Source organism: Anas platyrhynchos, chromosome 5 (assembly GCF_047663525.1).
Source record: "Anas platyrhynchos isolate ZD024472 breed Pekin duck chromosome 5, IASCAAS_PekinDuck_T2T, whole genome shotgun sequence".
In the NCBI taxonomy this organism is placed as follows: domain Eukaryota; kingdom Metazoa; phylum Chordata; class Aves; order Anseriformes; family Anatidae; genus Anas; species Anas platyrhynchos.
This window is the reverse complement of record NC_092591.1, coordinates 53,711,268-53,733,107: the sequence shown is the minus strand read 5'-3', so window position 1 is coordinate 53,733,107 and position 21,840 is coordinate 53,711,268. Positions and strand designations below refer to the sequence as shown.

The following is a 21,840-nucleotide window of genomic DNA, read 5'->3' as shown; positions in this document are numbered from 1 at the left end:
CTTTCTAGTCAACGGCGTACAGTCACCGTAACTACTAAGCAGAAAAGTCCTGAGTTTCTAGCTCAGGACTGAAGAAACCCTGATTATTTCAGTGTCAAGTGCTGCTCTAGTCCTCTGAGAGCTCCAGTGTCTTGAGCTTTCATCCTACAATTACAATATGGATGCAGATTGAGTTTGTACAAGTCTTATTTAATGAGTTTTACATTATGTCCTGTAGGAAGTGAATTGTTACAATATAATTTTGGAAACAAAATCTCTTCTTAAATTGTTTCATAGCTTTTGACATATCCTAACCCTAATTTAATATAAAATACTTGACTAGGAGAACATACATGACTTTAAAGAACAGTAACGAAAAGTTAGGTTTCAAGATTTTTTGTAAAATGGAAATAAATTTTCTATAATTATTGCCTTTGATAGTGATAGTCCTTGAAGCCCTTACTTACTTTTAACCCCCAGTTGATCTCTGGCACTGACTGATGTATCTATTGTGTTCATGAACTGGGAACAAGATTTGGGAAGTGCTGCACCACGAACTTTTTAAAGCGAGAGCTTCTTTCTCTGGCTGCAAAGATTCACTGTAGCCCAGTGATGTCACCAGACTTTTCATTTCCACACTGAGACTGTTAGTGTAGATAAAAGTGACCACGCTTAGGTATAACTTACCCAACACAGGTCTGTAAGAAGTTCATCACTTTCAACTCTTTCTGGTTTCAATGAGGAGCAAGTTCTGAAAAGCTCCAAGTTCAGTTGAGTCTTCCAAATTGTTGTGTTTTGCAAGTTCTGCTGCTGCTTAACATTGTTAAACAAAACCCTCCTCTTTATTTTAGACCTTTCTCTTTTCACTTCATCAATTTCGGAATTTAACTTCTCTCACCTAGTTTGCTGGTTTTTGTTATATCATCCCAAAAGACAGTTTTTTCTATTGGTGATGATCACAGGCTATGAATATATGCAGCGATTCTGAGTATAAATAACTCATGAATTATTTTTCCAGTACTTCAGGTACGTACTGGAGTTGGGGTGAATATTTTGCAGCTTTGTTTGAAGTACTGTAACTGTGTAACTAAACTATTATAATATAGTTGTAGAAATGGCAAAAGAATGCTTCATTCATTTCAGTCATTATGACATCTCCTGATTTCTGAGTGCTTAACCACAGTCAAGATATGTTAACTAATGATAAATGCTAAAATGCTGATTTTCTCAGTGTTGGTTGATGTAGATTTTCTTATGTGTTTTCATGGGGTAACTTTACCCCGTGGTATGGGGTAATTTTACCATGGCATGGGGTAACTTTACCATTGTATCTCAGGTGTTGAATTCTCTTTTATTTTGCATTTTGAGTGTAATTTTTACAATGCAGTTGTTATTAGTTACTATTGTTTTACAGTAGGGACTAAATTCCACAATTAAAAGCTTAAAAACCTGTTGAAATAGAATTCTGCAAAAACACGATTAAAGACAACTCATTTCCCAGGAAGGTTCATAAGCTAAAATCAAGATACCACTGTGGAGTAAGCAAGCAACAGGAAAGAACAGGAGCAGGAAAATGAGTGAAACCACAGAAGAACATGGTTAATTGTTATGTTCTGAACCGGATAGAGCTATAAGTGGCACTCTTGGGATAAGCGATAGAAGTTATTCAATTGGCAGGGCTTCTTTGGCACAGGAAAAAATAATGATAATATATAAATATATTTTAAAATTGACTTTATTACTATAGCCTCTTCACAGTAATGTATTTCACCGAGTATCTCAGTTACTTAGTTTGACAGCATTGATATGTTTCTAAGTAAAAGTAGGGACAGATAGATAAAGCCCAGTAGCCCAGCATGCCTTTTGTTCAAATACCACAGGCGAGCTATATCTGCATAATTGAATGCACGTGAGATTTGTTTGTGAAGTAATCATTTATTATGCAAACACTAGGACTTCATTATATCAAATTTTATTAAATATGTACATGTTATTACTATTTAAAAGAATGAGTATCATTCCAAGATCTGCAAACTTCTCTCTAGCCTTGAGAGCTGCGGCAGAGCCTGTATTAATGCTAGTTTCAAAGCTGTAAGCTAATGCAGTGTCACTGTGAATGACACAGCACCACCTTTGAAGGCAAAACTTCATCAGCTGTATTCTTTAGTTCCAATACAATCAAAAAAATCTTTCCTGACAATAACGTATTTGTACATTGTTTAAATTTCCCAACTCTGTCCAACTTGGAGGATGGAAGCAAAGAATTCTGTCACGTTTAGGATTCTCAGATGCTGAAGAAGGGAATTCGTACCAGAAACATCTGACGGCAAAGGCCCTTTAAAGGCAGAGAAGGGGGCACAGGAAGCAAAGAGAAAGATGCGTCCATCTACTCTGCTGGTATCCAGCCTGGAGGTCTTAATATTTTTCTTGCTTAGGGTCCCATGGCCTCAATGAGGATAAAGCTTCCTATCAGTGACCCCCCTTCCCATCACCTCTCCACTAAACTGGTAGGTCAGCTTCTTCTTGACCTTCTTGACCTCCCCTGTCTTGCCGTAGTTTCTCAAAGCCCGTGCCATCTTCTGGTAAGTCATTTTCTTGCGATTGCCTTTCTGGATGCCCCAGCGGTGCGCCAATGCTTCTTTGTGTTTGGAGGAGAACTGGAAAGTACCTTTTTCCTTGTCCACCCACCAGATGCTGTCCTTCATGTCTCCACTGCGAAGAAGGTCCAGAAGGAACTGATACAGACGTATCTTTTTCTTGCTGCCTGTGTGAAAAACGAAGAAAAGCAGTGGAGCATTAGTATTATTGTGTAGTCCTTGATGAAACAGAAGAAATTATATAGTTCATATAACCATTTCAGCTAGCTTGTCAGTCACATAGCTTCTTCAATTTGCAGCCTTTATGGCAATAGAAAGAGTTATCCCGTGAGGACATAACATGGATTGCTGTTCCAAGAAATAAAAAATGAGAATAAGGAATTCCAAATTAATTTTGAAATTTCTAATTTCTAATTGAAATTAATAATTTCTAACTTTAAGATAATTAAAAACATTGTTAATTTGAAACTAATCTGAAGCTATTTTGGGCAGGTTACACAGAACCAAACTTTTAGGTACTGAGCAAACACAGCTCAGCATTTTTTAAAATCAGTTCCTTGAGCTTCTTGCCTTGTTTTTCCCATCTGCTAATGGAAGTGAGAATAGAAATGTCAAAAGCTGGGAAGAAGCCTGAATAAGCAGGGCTGTAGAAAGTAGGAATACAAGAAGAAATGGTATTTGAGATACAGACACAGTTATGGTCACAAAAGTTTCAGAAGACAAGAGTGCAAGGAGTCAGGGAAAGTGAAGCTTTGGCAGTGGGATAAAATACTAGCATGGCAGTTCTACTAGTTGATTCCTTATTGTCATGGCAATGTAACAGCTGCTCAGCACACAGCACAGGAAAGTCCCTCTGTTTTCACTGACCTGTTTCACTGTGCATAATTCCAGGCCCAGGGTCCACACCATCGGTCTCCCCATCTGACACCTCCAGTGGGGGGCTCTGCCTCTCTATGTCCTCCTCATCAGAACTGGGCTGCAGCGGAGAGGAGTACTGTAGGCACATGCGGGGCAAATAGGAAACCTTTGGGAGAAAAGAATAGCAGAGGGAGGAAGTAGTGATAGAGAGTGGGACATCAAGAGAAAAAAGGAGATATCATGGAGAGAGGTGCAGAGGAAGGGTGGGAAAGCAAAAGATACATGAGATTGTTTAGAGTGAGTGGCTTAGTCATTGGCATTTAAAATAAATACTATGCAGCTAAAAAAAAAAACACATAACAGTCAACACTTATACATGTGCAAAGATGCATCTCAAATAAGTATTTACAAGAGGGAAGGAGGAACAAAACTGTGAAAGTTAGAACTTTCCCATAGGTTATATCCTATGCAAGTGATCCTGTGCCCCTTCTCCCATATCTCCCCAGTTCAATAACCTTCTCTTTCTAATTTAGACACATTTCTTCTTGCTGGGGGTAGAGAAAGCTGTGTTGCTTAAGTGGGAGAACCCTACTTAAGAAGGTGGAAGAAGACACACACGCTACCACGTTTCCTAATGGGCTAAGAACCTACTCCATTGTGTTTGTTGTTATTGTTGTTTTGTTTTGGTTTTTGGTTGAATATATATTCATATAACAGATGCCACTGCCTAATACATTGATAATTATGTGAACGTTTTTCAAAAACTAGGTTTTATACTCAAGCCTTCTGTATAGAAAATGCTCTGTTGGTACTAACTGCTTTGAAAATACTTTAACTGCTTTCAAAACATCACTGTGTTCCTTCTATGTAGTGGTTATATACCAAGATAACATTCTTCCTAATGAGTTCCTGATCTGTGCTTCTTATCCCTAGTATAAAACTGCTTTTGAAAGGAACTTTTTTTCTAACATGGCCTTTCTGGAACCATGCTTTTAGATTTTGCAGATCTGATCAGTTTTGTCTTGGCATAGCCACGTTGACTGCCTTTGGCTCTGTTGTTCTACTCCTTTCTCAGACATGGTACCTTCTGACAACACTGCATCGCTGCAGGACTGCATCCATCTCTGGGGCCAGGGTTACACAGGTTTGTCAGCTTCTCGTCCTGAACTTCCCCCTTGAAGAGAGGAATAGCCTTACTGCTAGGGATATATCATATTGGATCATGTTCTCTTTTCCTAAGTGTTTATCTGAAAATTCCTCATCGATGGGGATTTCTCATCTGCAAAGCTGGCAAGCTGTTTTCTGTGCTGAATTCCCTTGCCCTTATATAGAGGTCTTGCCACAAGCAGTATGGAATATACCTCAGCTCTGCAAATTCTCAGTTGCTGTCTAGTTTGCTAGGGATCGAAACCAGTTGCCAAGAATTATTGCAGCTCCTTACTGAAGGAGAAATAAATCAGTCTGATAGGTGTGGAGTAAGAATTCAATTTCTACATTTAAAAAAAAGTTTTAAAAATTCCCCAAATTGAGCAGCAAATAAAATGTGTTTCTCATGAAATAAGCCAGATTACAAAAGGTGAGCTCCTTTTGAGTTGCTTTTTGTTCCTTCCACCAAACAGGGCATTTTGAGCGTGATTCCCTTTGTACGAGCTCGGGTGCTGAAGCAGGGAGTGGGCGTTGAGTGCGTGACTCACACCACCCACCCCGTGTCAGGCTTGGCCGAGTGGTGCTTTTCAGATGAGTTTTGCACCAGTTGAAAATGTCCCAATAAGGAGCGTGCCGAGCGCTGGGTTTGGGGTGCAGCAGCTGGCGGTTAGTGAGTTGGCAGATTGGCTGGAGCCAAGCGTGGCAGGAAGGCCAGGATTGGGTAAGAGTGTGTGTAAGCTTCCTGTCACATCCCCAAGAGCGAAACTTCAGCCCTCACCACAGAGTCACCTTTAGCTTTTTTACAGTTAAGAAAGCTGCGGCCTCTGGGGTGGGAGGGGAGGGAGAGAGAGTCTTGGGGGAAGGGGAATGACAAGGTGGAACCGTGTCTTATAGGGGAGGAAAACCGCTTGGTGCACCTGGAAAGGCAAAAGCTTTGGAAAGCTAGAGTGTGTTGAGGAGTGGGAGTGAGTTCCTCTGGGGCTGGAGGGGGAAGGTGGGAACATGCTGTGCAGGAGTAACAGGGTCTAAAGCAAAGGAGGTTGCTCAGACTAACCTGAGAACTATCCTAAGCTTCCCCTGCACCACCCCTCCTTTCCCTATTCACTGTATTTTTGCTTACACACACACCTGAAACTCAATGTAGGTCAATATATAGACTTAAAGAGGTCCCACTAGTGCGTTTGAAGAAAACAGCTCATTAATACAACTCAGAGAGAGAAAACTTAAACTGCTAGCTGCTTTCCATATTCTGGTGTTGTCTCAAGGCCTGTGGCATCCACTTGTGGTTTTCCTCTTTCTAAAACTCTTCACAGTTTTCCAGCCTTTCCTTTCATTCTCCCTTCAGAGCCATATTTTTTTCTTCATTTAGTACTTGAGGAGACCACCTGTTTGTAGGTCCCGTTGTCCGAGAGTAGTTTGAGCTTTGAATTTGATTTCACAAAATAATGTGGTATCAACAGAAAATCGGAGAAGTATCTTTTCGTGTTCTTCCTTTATTTGTAAACTGTAACTATGACATTGCACGACAGCCATGGGTGCAGTTAGTAACTGGCAAATTCAGCTGAGGAATAAACTTTGCTTCCTGCTTCTCTTTCTGTGGAAATGCCTTGAATAATAGTATGTGCTGCCTAGGACTGCGGCTGACACACACCAGAGTCTGAACCTCAGGGCATGCTGAATACAACTTGCATGAGCTACAGTAGGTTAAAGTAAAAAAAAAAAAAAAAAAAAAAAAAGATCCCCAGCTGGTAAGGAAGAGGAGGGTAATGGTGACTATCTCCTGCAGCTTGGCATGGGGTGGGGGAAACAGAACACAACACTCTATTGAAAGTTGCAACACAATTAATTCTGTGCCTGTACTCCTGAAATGAAAGATGGAAATGAAAGATGAAAATGATTTTTGGTGGTGCTTCCAAAGACACTCAAAACAAACCTAACTTTTCTTCTTTGCCTTTGGTTGGCTGTCACAGTTGGTTGTTATGTGCTAGCAGTTGCACTGAGCAACTGAAACGACTTGAAGCTTCCCACAGGCTTCTGTTCCATGAAGCGTTTTTTTTATATTTGTAACTTTCTGTTCCTAATTCTTTGTTTGTAACTACATCTTATATTCTATTCCTGATTTTATTTTTTTTTGAGTTGTAGGTAAGAAGTTTGATGGCTTGCAGTAAGTCAGTTTCCTGTTGATAGTGTTAACTTAATCACTCTTTTTTTTCCTTGTTTTTTAATACGGTATTTGCGTACTATTTCAGTTTGCTTTGAACAAGAAACCTAACATAACAATTACATACATGCCATTTTTCTCACAAAATCTTAGCAATGACACCATTATACACAGCAGGGTAATCAGCAAACAATTCTGTCTCTGATCTCATTCCTGCTCTGTCTTGTATTCAGCATGTTATCTGTATCTTGCCTGCCCTGGGAAACTCCTTGGCACAAAATATCCCAGCTTTCTGATTGCTCCCAGTAATGACATGGAGCATAGTCTGTAGGATCTCAATGCTCACTTTGTTCTAGTGTCTTGGCAGGACCCTGGAACTCCTTATAATTTCAGCTTTAGTGATTGTTCACTGGCACTTTGGTGATGACTGCACATTGGAATGCCTTTTTTTCATGGGCAGATGACTGTCTTTTTGTAAAATCTGAGAAGAGACAAGATACTGTGCCTCAGGTCATGATTCAGCTTCCTTCAGATAAAAACATGAGTAGGTTGGCCTTACTGTGTTTCACCGTGGTAATGTCACCAATGACTTTTCTTTGTTATTATTTTTTGCTCAGGTCAGGTAAAATTGCCAGGGATGCTTCGAAATTTTTAAAATATTCCTACCACAGTGGGGCTCAGAATGTTTCCCGGAGGCATGGACACCTTTGCTATGGTAGTGCACAGCTTCTGAGGCCCAGTTCCTCTGCAGGATTTCAAAGCAATTGATTTTCATTCCAAATTAAACACAATTTTGAAACTATCTTTTTATGCACTGTTTGAGGAACATGGCTTCTCATCATCCAGATAGAAAGAAAGCTTAAATCACATTTGTCCTGAGAATGAGGAGTTTTATATCAACTACTGGACAGCAAAAATTCACATAATTTGTTTCAGCAATCTCTTGTATGCATTCCCTGACACATTCTGTTCCTTGCCCTTAACTATCATCTAAATTCTGCGTAAGGATTGGTAACAGTACCTGATGGTTGAGTCCAATATGTGTAGTTGGGATTGCAGAATCCAAGACATGCATTTGTTCAATCTCCATGTGCCTGTAGAGCTGCTGCAGCTGGGGAGGCTGTACACTCTGCAGTTCTGTGAAGTGGTTGTCTCCAAAGGTCTCAAACTCACTGTGCATGTGGTGTGGATGATATTCCCAGTAATGATCTAAAGAAAACAGCAGCTTGTCTGTCATTACAAAAGTAAGAAACATAGCATTTACCTGTCTTTCACTGGTCCCTACTTCCACCGCTGTCCCTTCTGCCCACTCCATGCCATCCCTGTAGACCTGTCTGTCTCTGGTGACAACCTATATAGATTCCTGTGATGTTTCTCTTCCTAATCTCATAGGTGCCTGTGGTTGGAAAGTAACGCTCAGGCCACTTTAATTAGGACAGTGCTCTTAGGTGGAGTGATGGATTTCAATGATAATATAGCAGAACATGAAAAAGACATTAATGCTGGCACCTTTCTCAAGAAGAGACTCTAACAATCTTACGTTTTCATTCTCGAGGCAACAAATTATACTGCTTTACATATTGTTGGATTGTCATTACAGTTTTCTTCATGGTATGGAAATGAGCTGATAAAGATGATCTGAATATCATTCTACACTAATCTTCAATCTTTATTTTCATCTGCTAGCAAAATTTCAGGAACACTACAGAAAAAGCATGGGACTTATCTCCTGTAATCATGTGTTGATATGCACTATATTTTTCAGTAGCAATACCAGAGAATAAAAGAATAAACAATTTTGTGTACAGTATTGTGCAATTCTAAATGAATTCTAATTGCTGAAGCAAATTCTAATGTAGCCCCTTTCTCTAGGTTTTTAATCTCTCTATTAAGCTAGAAATTTCTGTGACAATTTCTTTTTCAAAAATTTAAAAAGTACTCAGATAATGAATATACTGCTACTTGATTTATTAACTGTTGTGATTAGATTAAATTCTATACAGTTCTCAGTTTGAGATTGTTGCTCAATATAAGCCTCTCCAAAATTTTCAAAATGTTCAAATTTGCTGCTCAGAATTTAAAATCTGCTAGAGGGAATTTGAAGCATTGCAAACTCTATTTCTGCCTCAAATACTGTAGCTGCACGTATTTACAATTTTGCACGTATTTGTTTGTGCTCTTTTTTTAAAATCAAAGTCAACATCACGTCCTCTGCTCTGACTGAGCTTGGAATTAGCCCTCTGTACTTTAACTTCTCAGCAAAAATGTCTTGATGATTCAGTGCAACATTTCTAATTTATATCTTGCTATTCCAAGTTTTCTTCCTTTGTGTTATTATAAATAATTTCTTTCCTACCCTTCATTATTTTCAGGTTGTTACCATGTACACTTACAATCTATTCCTAATTATCACTTAGCCCAGCTGCATTTATTTAGCTCTCAATCTTTCAACATAAATCAGTATATTCAGCCCCCTAATCATGCTTGTGCACTCCTCTAAGCTCCCTCCCAGCTGTTGTTCTCATAATATGAGGGACAGAGCTGAACATATTGTTCCAAGGGTAGTTGTACTGAAGGAATAGAGAGGAGCAATTGTCTCATTCTGCAATATGATGCTATTGTGTATGACATTATCTAATGTCCTGAGAATATTATTTCCTCAGTACCAGTTTTGTTCTTTCTCTCAGCTTCTGTCTCCTCATCCTTCCTCACTTATGTTTCAAGCAATTAGGTGTAGCGTCACTGAGGGTTTGAAAACCAGGATAGTGACTTTGAATGTGACTTCCTTTGGAGGGAACCTGGTGATATGTTTATTACATATCTGCATTTACAACATCACAACATACTTGTACATATATCATTACAACATACTTGTACTTGGGAAGCTGTAAGCCCTTGTAGACCTTTATGGCTCAGGCCTGTAGAAATGTATATGTAGAAATATATGGAAATATATGAAATACATCACCACAATGTACAGTTTAAATGTTCCCACTGTGTTTCACTCACTATGAGTCTGACTGCACAGGTTATCACAGGTTATCCTCCTGGTACAAGGCTCTGGACACTTTCAGTCTGAAACTTATTTGTTTAGTTGGAAGACAGATACAGCCTAACTCATGTTTTTACTGGGCTAAATTACTGAAGATTTCTCTACTTAGAGCCAATGATGGAGGCCCGATATATCTCTGGTAACCCATATAATAAATTGTTGAGAATACACCACAGGAGTAATCTACACTCCTGTTCCTTAGAATAACCTGGCTTTACTCCTTGTGCAGAAGGTCCTCTGTCAGATATGAACGTATCTGTCAAAGACCTCTTGTCTTTGATTATCTAATACAGCAAATGAGATCAGTGTGTAATCATGAGGATGACAAAGCCCAGGCAAAACTCTCTGAGGCTGTCAACAGTAGGTCTTCAGGTGTGGAGTGTCTTACTAGGAGTAGCTGTGGTGCTCAGGAGTCAAGACAGTACATTTCCAACATGCATAGCCCTGAATATTTGTGCAAACTCCAAGTGGTACCTTTCTGATTCTTCTTAAATGCTTTTATCAGCACTGATGTTTTTGTACTTCAAAATAACTTTTAGTCTATTGGAGCCTATAATAAGGTTTCTGCTGCCTCCAGAATTGTTATTTTATACTTTCTTGGCAAATAAATTAACCTGTATAACAGTGTTTATGCATACTCGTGTTAAACACTATGTAACATTAAGCCTACTTGTTATTGAAATATTTTTTTATTGAATTATGTCCTGCTATAAAAGCACTACTATGAATAACACATTTGAGGACTTATAGTGAGCACATAATACTAATAAGTTACCAAGTCAGAAACTACTTCAACACAAATTTGTGCCCAAAATTGTGACTGGACAAAAGTCCTTATTTCTGTTTTAGTATCGATAGTTTCACAGTGATACTTAGGAAAAAAAAATATTGTTTTAGTTGCACTGAAAATGAAATTCCGAATTCTGTATCCACAGAGTCCTTTGCAGTTACCCTTCTTGGCTAAGTTATTGCACATTAAAAGATTAAATAATTCTAGCTATCAGTATCTGCAGGTATTAGAGATATCAGCTGCACTGCAGCTATTTCCTTCTGGGTTCTTGTTACTGTTACATTAGCAATGCACAGTAATTCTGATCTTTTCACAAAAACATAAAGGTGGAGCAAAGAAAAAAGAAAGGAGAGAAAGATTCTAGAAATGGAAAGTGTCTATTCTTTGGGTCAAGGAAAATGTCATTAAAAACCAAGCTATAGGTATACAATGGAGTCATTATGAGAAATTTCATGTGAAGTGAAAGAGGATGTGAAAAAAATTCTCACTTATAGAGACATGGAGATCATGTTTGTTTTGGTGTTGTATGTAATGAAAGGTTAGAGGAAGGACAGTCATGAGTTCTAAACTCCCTCCCATGTTGGGAAGCAATACTGGACCTAAAGGCATTGTGCTGATATTCGCTGTGGAGGTAGTTTCGCGCTCTACGAGTAAGAAACAGAACTGAACTTTCTGGGTTATCCTGTGCCTAATGTAAATCGCATTGCTCCTATCTGAATAGATGAATAACATCAGGACCAGGAGCTAGAAGGTGAAGTAGGCTTGGGAAAAGTATTTATAATAAAGTGGAGTAACAGGCTAAATATGCATCATGCAGTGCAAAACCTCGCAGAAATTCATGAGCCAGCTCTCGAACCGGAAGCACGAGAGCTCTTTCAGCACAGCCCTGTGCCCGATCTAAGATGACGACTCTGTTGACATGGCTCTGCTTGCGAGCTCTGAGCAGTATCAGTGTCTCTGAGCAGCCAGTTCTGCTCTATGCTGCACAGATACTCCAACTCATTTTGAGCTAGGAGAGTGTTTCTTACACATCACCACAATGTACAGTTTAAATGTTCCCACTGTGTTTCACTCATCTGAAAAAAAACAAGCCAAGAAAAAAAAAAAAAGCAGCAGAGGAAATGAGAAAAACATTGAAGGACACTGAAAAACGCGTGTCTTGAGTCCCTGCAGAACCGCCCTCTGTTGAGTGAAATGCCGTGGCAATGCAGCAGGATAATCTCTAATGACAACAGAATCACATTAGCTCTCACTTTACAAATTAACAAACTTCATGGTTTTAATAATGCTGAATGTTTGAAAATCCATGAGTCAGGCCCCAGCACGTCACGAGAATGGCTTCAAAGTGAGGGGATTTTTTTAATGAAGTCTGGAATTCTTTCTATTTGCCTTATATTATTTCCGACTAAGGTTCACATGTTTGGACTTTCCTCCACTGCTACATGGGCTAAAATCCTAAAAAAAACTCAAAGCAGAGTTTCTTAAATTAGCATATTACTTCAGGAGGTGGGAAGAAAATAAAATCCCAGCCTACCAAATCTGGTAAGTTCCATGAGGCTAGCAGCAAAATGAGCAGTGGTCAAAATTCAGTTTCATACAAAAAAATATTTTTATTTAACCAATGACGTTTAGTGAATTTAGAGACAAAACTGCAGTTGAATTTTTGAATTTTGTAATTACTAAGATTGCAGTAGTGTTACAAAATACACTATATTACATTTACAGACTTACTAGCCTACAAGCTCAGGGTAGGGTGATGGACTAATCCTAATCACTTAAAGTAGTTTCTGCCTTGTATGACTGTCCCTGTGTTTATTACAGCATTTACAAAATAATTACACTGTATTATGTAAAATAAATGTAAACAATGCATGATGTGATTGAACATAGGGATTTTCTATGGTGTATTGTTATGTGTCTGATTTAGTGTTGACTTACTGGCAATAATCTCCTACATACTAAACTAGTGTTGTGTGCGCTTTGCTGCCAACTCAAGTAAACAAGGTGTAAGGGTTGTCTTCAGCATTATCTTCTAGAAAAGTGACAGTACTATGTGTAGCATAGATCTACAGATTAACCTATTGCCCTACCTCTTTCACAAAATTAATTTGCTAACAGTGAGAGAAAGGTAGTCTGACTCTTGAGCAAGACTTTGTTTCTTTAGCAGTCACATATCTGCACAGTCAGAAGAATTACTCTGTCTTGTAGTATCTATTTGTTTTATCTGGTAGCTTTTCTTGGAGGCCCACAGTGTTACTGAGTAGACCTGCAAAATTATATTTTAAATATTCCCAATAATCTCACTGTATCCCAACCTGTACACTCTTTCCTCAATTCTGTCTTACTTATTTCTTCCTTTTTCTTACCTAATCACGTTCTCACCTCTTTCACTTCAACACTATCACTGCAGCACCTTATTTATTAATTTTCCCCATCATTTGTTAATCTTTACACTTTTACCCTCACTATTCTGAACATTTAGTAATTTGTAATATCCCTTTCCAGCACTTCTGTATGGCTTTTCTCAAGACCTACTACTTATGTCAAGTTAAAAGAACAAAAAAAAAAAAGCTATAGTTGGGTTGATCAATGTTTATAGAAAAGAAGAAAAATGAGATAATTTGTGTGTTTCATTCCCCTCTGTATGCTGTGGTTGCTCATTGTTGTCTTAGATTGTGAGCAATTCAGGAGAGGATAGGGCACATTAGATATTTGGACATAAGCAACTACATTGCAGGCACTTTCATAAATAAAAAATCGATTGAAATATTCAGGCTGGGATTAAGTTGCCTCTTGCATAACCACTTACTATAGGAGTTAAAACATTAAACTTTTTTTTTTTGGAGTCTTTTGGACAAGTACTGGTACTACATAGGCCATAATGCATATAGATGACTTGGAGTTACTGCAGTGTTCATTATGATGAGTAAAAACATTCTAATGAGCTGAACACTGTAGCTTAGACACAGCCTTCCAACAGAAAAATGGGCAGTAAAACAGGTGAGATGATAAGTTTATGAAAGATAAAGGGGTGTTGTTGCTTGAGGAAACCTAGATTTAATGACAGAAAAGTTCTTTCCCAGTGCTTTTTTTCCTACATGACATCTTTTGTATTTATTGTTTAATGGTCACAATTGCCTTTTGAGATAATAAATTTTATCCTCATTTTATGGGTGTGTAAACAGGTACAGTTTGTATTGTAAAAACCCTGAATTTCCATGTGGAATTTGCTGGGTTTGATTAATGTGACTTGACAAAGGCCATGAGATAACTTATAAAAAATGAATCGGTTCTTTGTTTCCAGGCCTTAAGAATATCATTGGTGTTTTGTACTGAACAAATTTAGGTAGGAATCTTTTCCAGGTAAATGCCCAGAACAATCCTATTCTGTAACTTGCTGTCCCTTCAGGTAGTTTCTGTTGCCACAGATAAAACAGTGCTATGCTGTGAAGCTGTTAGATGTCTTAAATTGAGCAGTGATGGGTCTAGTTGCTATATCAATAGGAGTCTTTTAGGGAAACTCCAGGATCTGAAGGGACTGCCACAAGTGATACAGTAGAACGGTGCTTTTCCTTCTTGAGTCAATATTGACCCTGATATTTCCAGGGTGGTGTTGCTGGACCATTGTTTTGCACAGGAGACAAAATTCACAGGGCTGGACTATCCCTTCTACACTGATTTAGAGCCCAGTCCCCACAAGATGTGAAAATGCAGAAGACACCAAACCTTTAAATCACATGTATAATGTTAACAATAATTTATTTTACTTTAAGCTAGATTTATGTACAAACAGCTACAAGGAAGTTTTACGTAGATTTAGAGAGAGGAAGTACTTGTGTGTACTGGAGGAAGAGTGAAAGTTTCAGCTACATGTGGCAGCATGCAAGAGATCAAAAGAAAGAGAGAAATACATGGAGTTGAACAAAGCCAAATGCCAGAGAAACAGAATTAAAATGAAGGCACTAACCGAGTATTTAGGACCTAAGTCAAACAGGAATTGGAGACAGGAATGCAAGAAGAGAAGTAAAGTATTGCAAATTCATGTCCTTGGAGATTTCTGAAGCAAGCAGAGTAGTTTTGATCTGTAGAGGAAAGTTAAAACACAGTGAAGATAATGAAGGATAGAGATCATGAGGTCCCACGTTCCTGGTAATACACTGAATGTCCTGGAAGCTCCTTACATCATTCAGTGTTTTATAACATTCTCTTTCAGAGAAATCTGTGTTGCAGTTGCTGGATTGGAACAGTGCCATTAAGCAGAATAGATTGTTGTTGGTTTCTGATCAGAAAGTATGTGCCTGTACACTGTAGATCACAGCAGCATATTTGTTCTTTTCCTGAATGTCCTAAAATCTTTTTCCTGTGGTCTACCATGAGAGTTTATGCTCCAAGGAGATATTTTTTGACTTACCACCATGACTCTCTCCTTCACTGTTGAGATACTGGTAATAGTCATGGGGCTGTCGGTAGAGGTCTGACTCATAGGGTACCATATCTTCAGAGGGCTGTAATGAGAAAAGAAATTTTTAGAACTGTTAGCTTAGACAAATCCATTCAAAATTATTCATATCAGTTAGTGAAGAGGAGATGCCAACACGTTTTATATTGCCTAGAGAAAGAAGGGGAGGCTTCAAGTTCTTATTGAACCAGCAGAAATAAAATGTTCAACACCAAACACTGTTTTGCAAAAAAAAAAATAAAATAATAATAATAATAGAAAGGGAGAGAAATCCATCTCTTTACAGCCAGTGAGAGCTTTCTGCTGTCTGTGTAACAGAATTTGTCCTGTGGCATTTTGTAAGTTCTTGATATCCCACCTTCCAACCTTCTGTCCAGCTATTTGGGACATAAGGCCTGAGCCAAAATACCACTACACAAGCACAGCACAGAAGAGAAAACTTTAATTTGGTAGGGACAGACATTTATTCTTTTTCGTCTTGTACACAGCAGAGAAAGCAGAAACTTGACTTGCCTAAGCATCTTACTCGGAGCGTTTCTAGGAGGTGACACTAAATGGTGACAATTTGTAGGAGGGTAACAATGTCAACAGAAGAAAATGAAAATGTTTTCTTTCTCAGTTTTTGTCCAAGATTGGGTCTAAACATTTGCTGGTTCAAATCATTTGTTTAGGGCTGTTTGTTACGCACAGAGAAGACTTAGAAAGTCTAAATGTGGGGCATACATTGAGTTGTGACCTATTAGACACTTCAGTGCAGAATTCAAGTTCTCTAACTTCTTAAAACAGGTGACGTAGGGCAACTTCCCTGCTTGTCTTCCTCACTACTCTGAGTAGTTCAATGTGAATACTGTTTAACTTCTTCTGTTGTTTCAGTAAAGGTTGTCTGTTATTTGTGCACAATTCTGTTGCTTCATCTAACATTTACTTTTTTTTTTTTTTTTTTTTTTTTTCCAGAATGAAGAATTAGAGCAAGTTAAGTTCGCTACGGTCATTTCATCCACTTTGAAAAATGTTCTGTGATGTCAACAGCAATGTAGAACTCAAAAAAAACTTGGTATTTGCTCTGAAAGGAGACTATTTCTGCAAGGTACTAACAGAACCATTTTTCTCCTGTTAATGTCTTTAGCATAACTATAAAGAAAAGGACAAATTAAAAACAATATGGTAACTCACATGATAGACATATATGTGCATATGTTTATTCCTTCATATATTCACCAGCATTTGTAAGCTTAGGCAACGGTGACAGCATGCCAAAAACACAGGCAAGCTTCTCTTTTTCTTGCTCTTTTAGATTGCTCACAAAATGAAACCTGTGGCAGCAGCTGCCATTAAAATCCAGACAGAGATAAGCAGCTGGCAAAAGGAAAAGATTTTTTTCTGGTGAAAACTAGATCAGAGTTGCCATTTCTCATTAGCTCTTGTCTTTAATTCTTCGAGTTAACTCCATTGTTCCATTCTGCTGGAATTTTGTATTTAAAAATTGTCCATTTTCTAGGGATGTGATTTCTATGATTTCTATGAGGAAAACAGATCAAGAAAAATAGGGAGTTGCTCCCAGAGGGTTAAGATGTTAGAACAGAAAAGGATAGAAAATACTTTTAGACAGTACTTTGGACCTTGTTGGATCCCTAATGACAGCTGTGTACTTTATCAGTGTATCATATTAGAATGTGCTGGTAAGATTGCCTAAAACATTATGACTTCCAAAATACAACCTGTCTGGTCATCAGATCCATTGAATGCTCAAAGCCTTGTGAGCAAATCAATTGCTTACTTGTCAGCTTCCAATATAATCTATAATTTATAGTGGTAGATAGATATTTTGGGGACATCTTGAGAAAATGATAGCCCACAATAAAGACAATGTAAGGAAAAATTGAAGTAAAGGGAGTAAATCATGATTTAATTGTATCCACAGCAGGGATAACATTGAAGAGACTCCTTTTATTTCTGGTCTCTAGGTAATAGGTCCAGTCTCCCGCTCCAAATCAATATGATTCCAATAGAAGTAATGAGGCTGTGTTTTGCTTTCTTCATAGACAAAACAGGGGGATGAAGTTCTGAAAGGAATTGCTAGTTTTCAGTATCTTTGTAAATTAATTCACCCTATGCCTCCATTTCCATAAATATATACTTTCTGTTAAAATTTTGTCAGCCTAAAGAATATCAGCATTACGTTTCTGCCTTTATAACAGCCTTCATGTTCAGAAATGTTAATTTGTCATAACTCAGAGGAAAGCAATCATATTCTGTGAACAGAGAGACCTCAACATCCAAATAGAAAATACACAACGTACTGTGGGAGAAATCTAGGTTAAAGAAGTCATATAAATATATATCATTTGAAAGAAAAATCTTTGTTTCCTTTCAACTCAAATATGAGAAACCAACTGAAAGTATGCAAATTTTCCAATATCTAGATTCATCAAAAGTTGTAACTCATAGATATTTAGCCAAAAGTAAAAAAAACTTCCAAAGAAATCAGTGTGCAGTCTGTTTAAGCTTAAATTGCTAGGTATAAAATTTTCACTGCTGACAACAAAAGCTCTATCAGTCACACGTTTACAAAGATATAGCTTAGCAGGAAGGCCAAGCAACAGTCCAAAAATAGATAAATAGTATGAATTTTAGGCATGGCAAAGAACACTTGACTTGCCTAGTTGCATTTTTCCTTAGCTATCTTCTTCCCTAAGATTTCCCTAATCTTCTTCCCTAAGATTTCTCAAACTCCTACAGTTCAGTCCAACATACCCAGTAACAATCAATAGTCTTTCACAGTCTGAGAGCTAAGAATGAAGTATTTCAACTATCAGTAGCTAGTTTTTCAGGTCCAGATGTAAATGTTCATATGCATTCAACGACCAGAGCCAAAGGAAGGTGTGTTAGACTCTTAAAAAAGTGATGTCCCTAGTATTTACAGATCTTGCTGACTGCAGAGAGAGTTGCAGATACTCAGCATATTAAAAACAGTCTGCTTTTACACTGATCAGTTTTATATACTCTGTGTTGAAAGTCTGGAACTTAAAAATTCTTTTTTATGGATTGTAGGAATTTTCTTCCTGGATTTTTTCAATATTTTTTTTTTCTTAGTGGTCCATTGGATAAATATTTGTATGTCTGTCTGTATTAACTCATGGAACCTGGACCAACCCATCACCACAAAGGATTTGAAATGGCACCATTTTTCATCTTGGTGTCTGATCTTTGAGGGTACAGAAGCTAATATGGGAAGATTTATATTAAATGTTATTTGAGGTTGTGTATCATATTTTTCTTGATTACCCTTATCTTATGGGAAGGTGAAATACTTTCCTTTATTCATTCGAGAAACTATTTCCAAGAACCTGTTTTAATCTCTCTCTAACTTTTTTTCTTTAAGATTTATTAAAAGCTCATTTTGCTCTATTTAGAAAGAAGAGGTTTCGCCATGTGCTGCTGGTGCCTCTTGCACCAATCATTACCACTTAATTCTGTCTTTCTCTGGAACCTCCCCACCCACCCACCCACACATTTCACCATCTTACTTACGAACAGTACTGCCATGACACTGAACTGTTTTGTTTGCCCAGACAAAAGGCAAAGAATGGCTTATTTTATGATTTCGTTTTTAACTGATCTCAATGGGCATTTGTTCTATCAAGTGTTTTCCTGTAAATACTGAGAGAAAGCTTTGTTAGTAACCTATAGCTGTTCCTGAAGTTGATCTTCTTTCCTGTATGCCCTGAAGTGCAGTGAGTTACCTAAGACCATAGTCCAGCATCAAGAAAGATGTCAACAAACAGTATTCTGTCTGTCACAAACTTTGGTAAATGGAGAGTTGCTTCCATCTTCCTTCTTTGCTCTGAAAACCAAGGGAAAAGCCACAAAACTACTTGGAGAAAGCTTGGTTGGCATCAGTTACGAGTGATACAAGGGACTCAACTGAATAACTACCTGAACATTCTTGTTATTTACCAGGACGTTGACAGATGATTCTAGGTGATCATAAATTCATTGAATGCTGATCTTTTTTTGTTATCCTGACATAACTATTCACTGGCATGTGATTCAGAAATACTCCACAGTTTCCAATGATGTGCTTCTGAGACTAGTTTTAAGGCCAGGATTAACCATATTTCCTTGGGAAAAATTTACAGCATAACTATTTTAGAAAAGATGAGTAAAAATCCTAACACGCTCACTCATTGGGCCAGCCTCACTGGATTGCTGTGCTAAAGCAGTTATATGGAACAGAGCACTTCTGAGGGACTTTTTTGCTCTCAAACCTCCCTTCAGAGATGTGATTTCTACAGGTGGCTACTTAGGGATTCATATATAACTGGGGCCCTCTTTATGTAAAGATGTATTTGGTTTATCAATTTTCTGCCCAGTAGCACAACTACATGCTCTCATGCATTGGAAGGCTGGGGCCCACGTTACAGAACTCTTCCATGCAAAGATTCAGAGTCTTCGGAGAAAGATGCAGTACTCCTCAACCCTTTAAGCAGCATTTTCCAAGTGAGGGGTAAGAATTTCCTACCAAAGTCGAGAGGAAGGCAGTTACTGACCCACCCTCAACTGAAAGGGGAGGGGCAGAGGAGGGAAGTGTTGCTTCACAGGAAGCCCTGTTGAATGCCTCCCCTCAGAAAAAGTCCCAAGAGGCACAGACATTTGTAGTGATGCCATGTGGGGTTCAAACTGGCAGTGTTCAAAGTGCGCTTAAAACAATTCTGAAAGTACGAAACACAAAAGTATTGATTTTTGAACATATTAATCGCAGCAATCAAATCCGAATTGCCCTGCCAAGTGTTCCTGTAAGATGTAATCACATTTTCACTGCCTCTTGTATCATTCACCTGAACACAGCTCAGACTGAATATTAATTGCAACACAAATTAGCATGTGTGCGAGACTGTTGGAGTTTAACTCCATTTATTCATTTTATGCACTAGAATTCGATACTGAAATAAATGAAAAGTTAGCTATGAGTGAATGTGTGGACAGAAAATCTACAATAATAACAAAAATGAGATGCTGGTTTCTGGGGTAGTTGAGGACAAGGTTTGGGTGGTTTTGGGGGGATTTTTTTTAAGCTCACCAAGTGACATATTGAGAAATCAATGTGTTATTTTTTCATTTTCTCAATTTCTTTTTGGCTTCCTATCCTGACATACTTACAATAGATGCACTGGCAACTTGATTTGTTCAAAAAAAAAAAAAAAAAAAAGAAAAAGAAAAAAAAAAAAGAAAAGTTATTTCAGGGTCTTCTCTTTGGGTAGATAGTGGATTTCAGGGACACCACTGATAAACTGCTAGAATAAAGGACCTCCCCAAAATAAGAAAAAGTACTTTTTCAATCAGTATGGATACCAGTCAGGAGTAGAATTCAAAGGGCCATCTTTCTTAGGGGAAGATAAAGAAACATGGCTTTAGCCTTCAGTAGATGAGACAATGAAAACATGACATGAATGGAACAAAGAAAACGTGATATGAATTTTGTTAGAAGGACTATTGGATCTACAGTGTCTTTTTTTTTCTCTTTTCTGGACACATATACCAAGTGCTATAAGTCATCAGCCACATAAAACACCTTATCTGACATCTCTTCAGCTTCTACAGACTTTATAAAATCTTGTTAGGGCCTCTTTTACCCATTTCGCTTAGAAATTTCTTTTTTTTTTTTTTTTTTTTTTTTTTCTCAACAACAGCTTAGTGCCATTATGTTCTTCATAAAGACTATCTCCGAACTCATGATGGGATACATAAGAGTAGCGTAACAATACTTCAGAGTTACAGAAAGGATACAATCAGCCTCATAATCATACAGAAGAACTTGTGTCTAACGGAAAATATTGAAAGACCCAATTAAGAGCAGTGTGATTTTTCCCTCATTTACCAATTGCTTTTTCAAGCAAGTGAATTCAAGAGAATTAGTTCAAAAGAAGCTGGAGCTAGAGACCAAAATGCCATAATTACAAAGAGCACAGAGTCCTAAAATTTGCGATACGTAAAACCAGTATTCAGCAACATTTCTCTCACAGATTGGTAGAAAGTTAAATACGTAAACTATGTCAGTCTTCAGATTATTAAAAATTACAATCTGAAGCAAAACTCGGCCTTTTACCACAAAGCTGGCGCTGAAGAAAAAAAAAATTACTGACTTGCTATACACATACCATACAAAACTACCACACATTTAATCTGTGAAAACAAATGGAGATCAAGATCAGATACAAGTATAGGGAGGAAATGTTAATTTCCCATTCATTGTAACGTTGTCCCTAGCTTTATATATTGACCAGAGCCCAACTTCCTGGCATAACAAATACAGACCAAAGGAGGATATTCTCAAATAATAAAATCTGGTTTACTCTGTCTTTTGCTACTGAGCCCAGTGATCCATATTAGGAATAAAGCCCATATACTCACAGGGGGAATGAGGGGAAATCCTTCCATTTTGCAAGCTTGCAACATTCAGCCAACTTCTGAGTGAATTTTTCTTAATTCAGTTTTCAAACATCCAGAATAACTGACTTGAAAAATCACATGAAACAAACAAAATAAAAAACAACAACAAAGAAAAAAAAGAAAAAAAAGAACAGAAGTGAGATCCTTGGACTCCGTGAAGTCCCTTTGCAGTGGTGGATCTCAAGATACGAGAAAGACCCTAACAAGTTTTCATAGTTTGCCCTAATAGGTTCTGAGGTGAACTTCTTCCCGAGTTGTATTTGAAGTTCCTGATTTTATCAAATGTCTGTAAAAGGGAGATAGCCCTTGGGTCTATCAGTGCGCTGTGACATCACAGCTTTTAGCCAG

At 37.9% G+C, this 21,840-nt stretch overlaps 2 protein-coding genes across 8 annotated transcripts in view; one reads left to right on the top strand and one right to left on the bottom strand.

The window, feature by feature from the left end:
- The window catches only part of SLC39A13 (solute carrier family 39 member 13), a 142,753-nt gene that overhangs the window by 69,448 nt on the left and 51,465 nt on the right, over positions 1–21,840 (top strand). For all 6 annotated transcript variants that reach the window (XM_021278935.4, XM_021278932.4, XM_021278934.4 and 3 more), the window contains exon 3: positions 15,997–16,129. The gene's annotated coding sequence lies outside the window, so the exon portion shown is untranslated. The remainder of the gene's footprint in view (positions 1–15,996; positions 16,130–21,840) is intronic.
- SPI1 (Spi-1 proto-oncogene) lies at positions 1,697–21,839 on the bottom strand. 2 transcript variants are annotated; one of them, XM_005030008.6, is made up of 6 exons: positions 21,454–21,839; positions 14,995–15,088; positions 7,763–7,950; positions 4,519–4,608; positions 3,444–3,600; positions 1,697–2,743 (listed from the first exon to the last, which is right to left on the bottom strand). In XM_005030008.6, exons 1-6 carry the CDS (start codon positions 21,496–21,498, stop codon positions 2,427–2,429), a joined length of 891 nt encoding a protein of 296 aa, XP_005030065.1. In that variant the 5' UTR covers positions 21,499–21,839; the 3' UTR covers positions 1,697–2,426. The 2 variants fall into 2 exon arrangements, with proteins under 2 accessions (XP_005030065.1, XP_005030066.1); XM_005030009.6 differs by lacking the exon at positions 4,519–4,608 and having other exon boundaries at positions 21,454–21,831.

What these genes read in the sequence shown, in the direction of transcription:
- SPI1 (XM_005030008.6), bottom strand. Translation starts at nt 21,498, where the DNA reads ATGTTGCAAGCTTGCAAAATGGAAGGATTTCCCCTCATTCCCCCT. An exon ending in GATTTCCCCTCATTCCCCCT is followed by an intron (nt 15,089 to 21,453) that starts GTGAGTATATGG and finishes TTCTCATTACAG; the next exon opens with CCCTCTGAAGATATGGTACC. An exon ending in AATTATGCACAGTGAAACAG is followed by an intron (nt 2,744 to 3,443) that starts GTCAGTGAAAAC and finishes TTTTTCACACAG; the next exon opens with GCAGCAAGAAAAAGATACGT.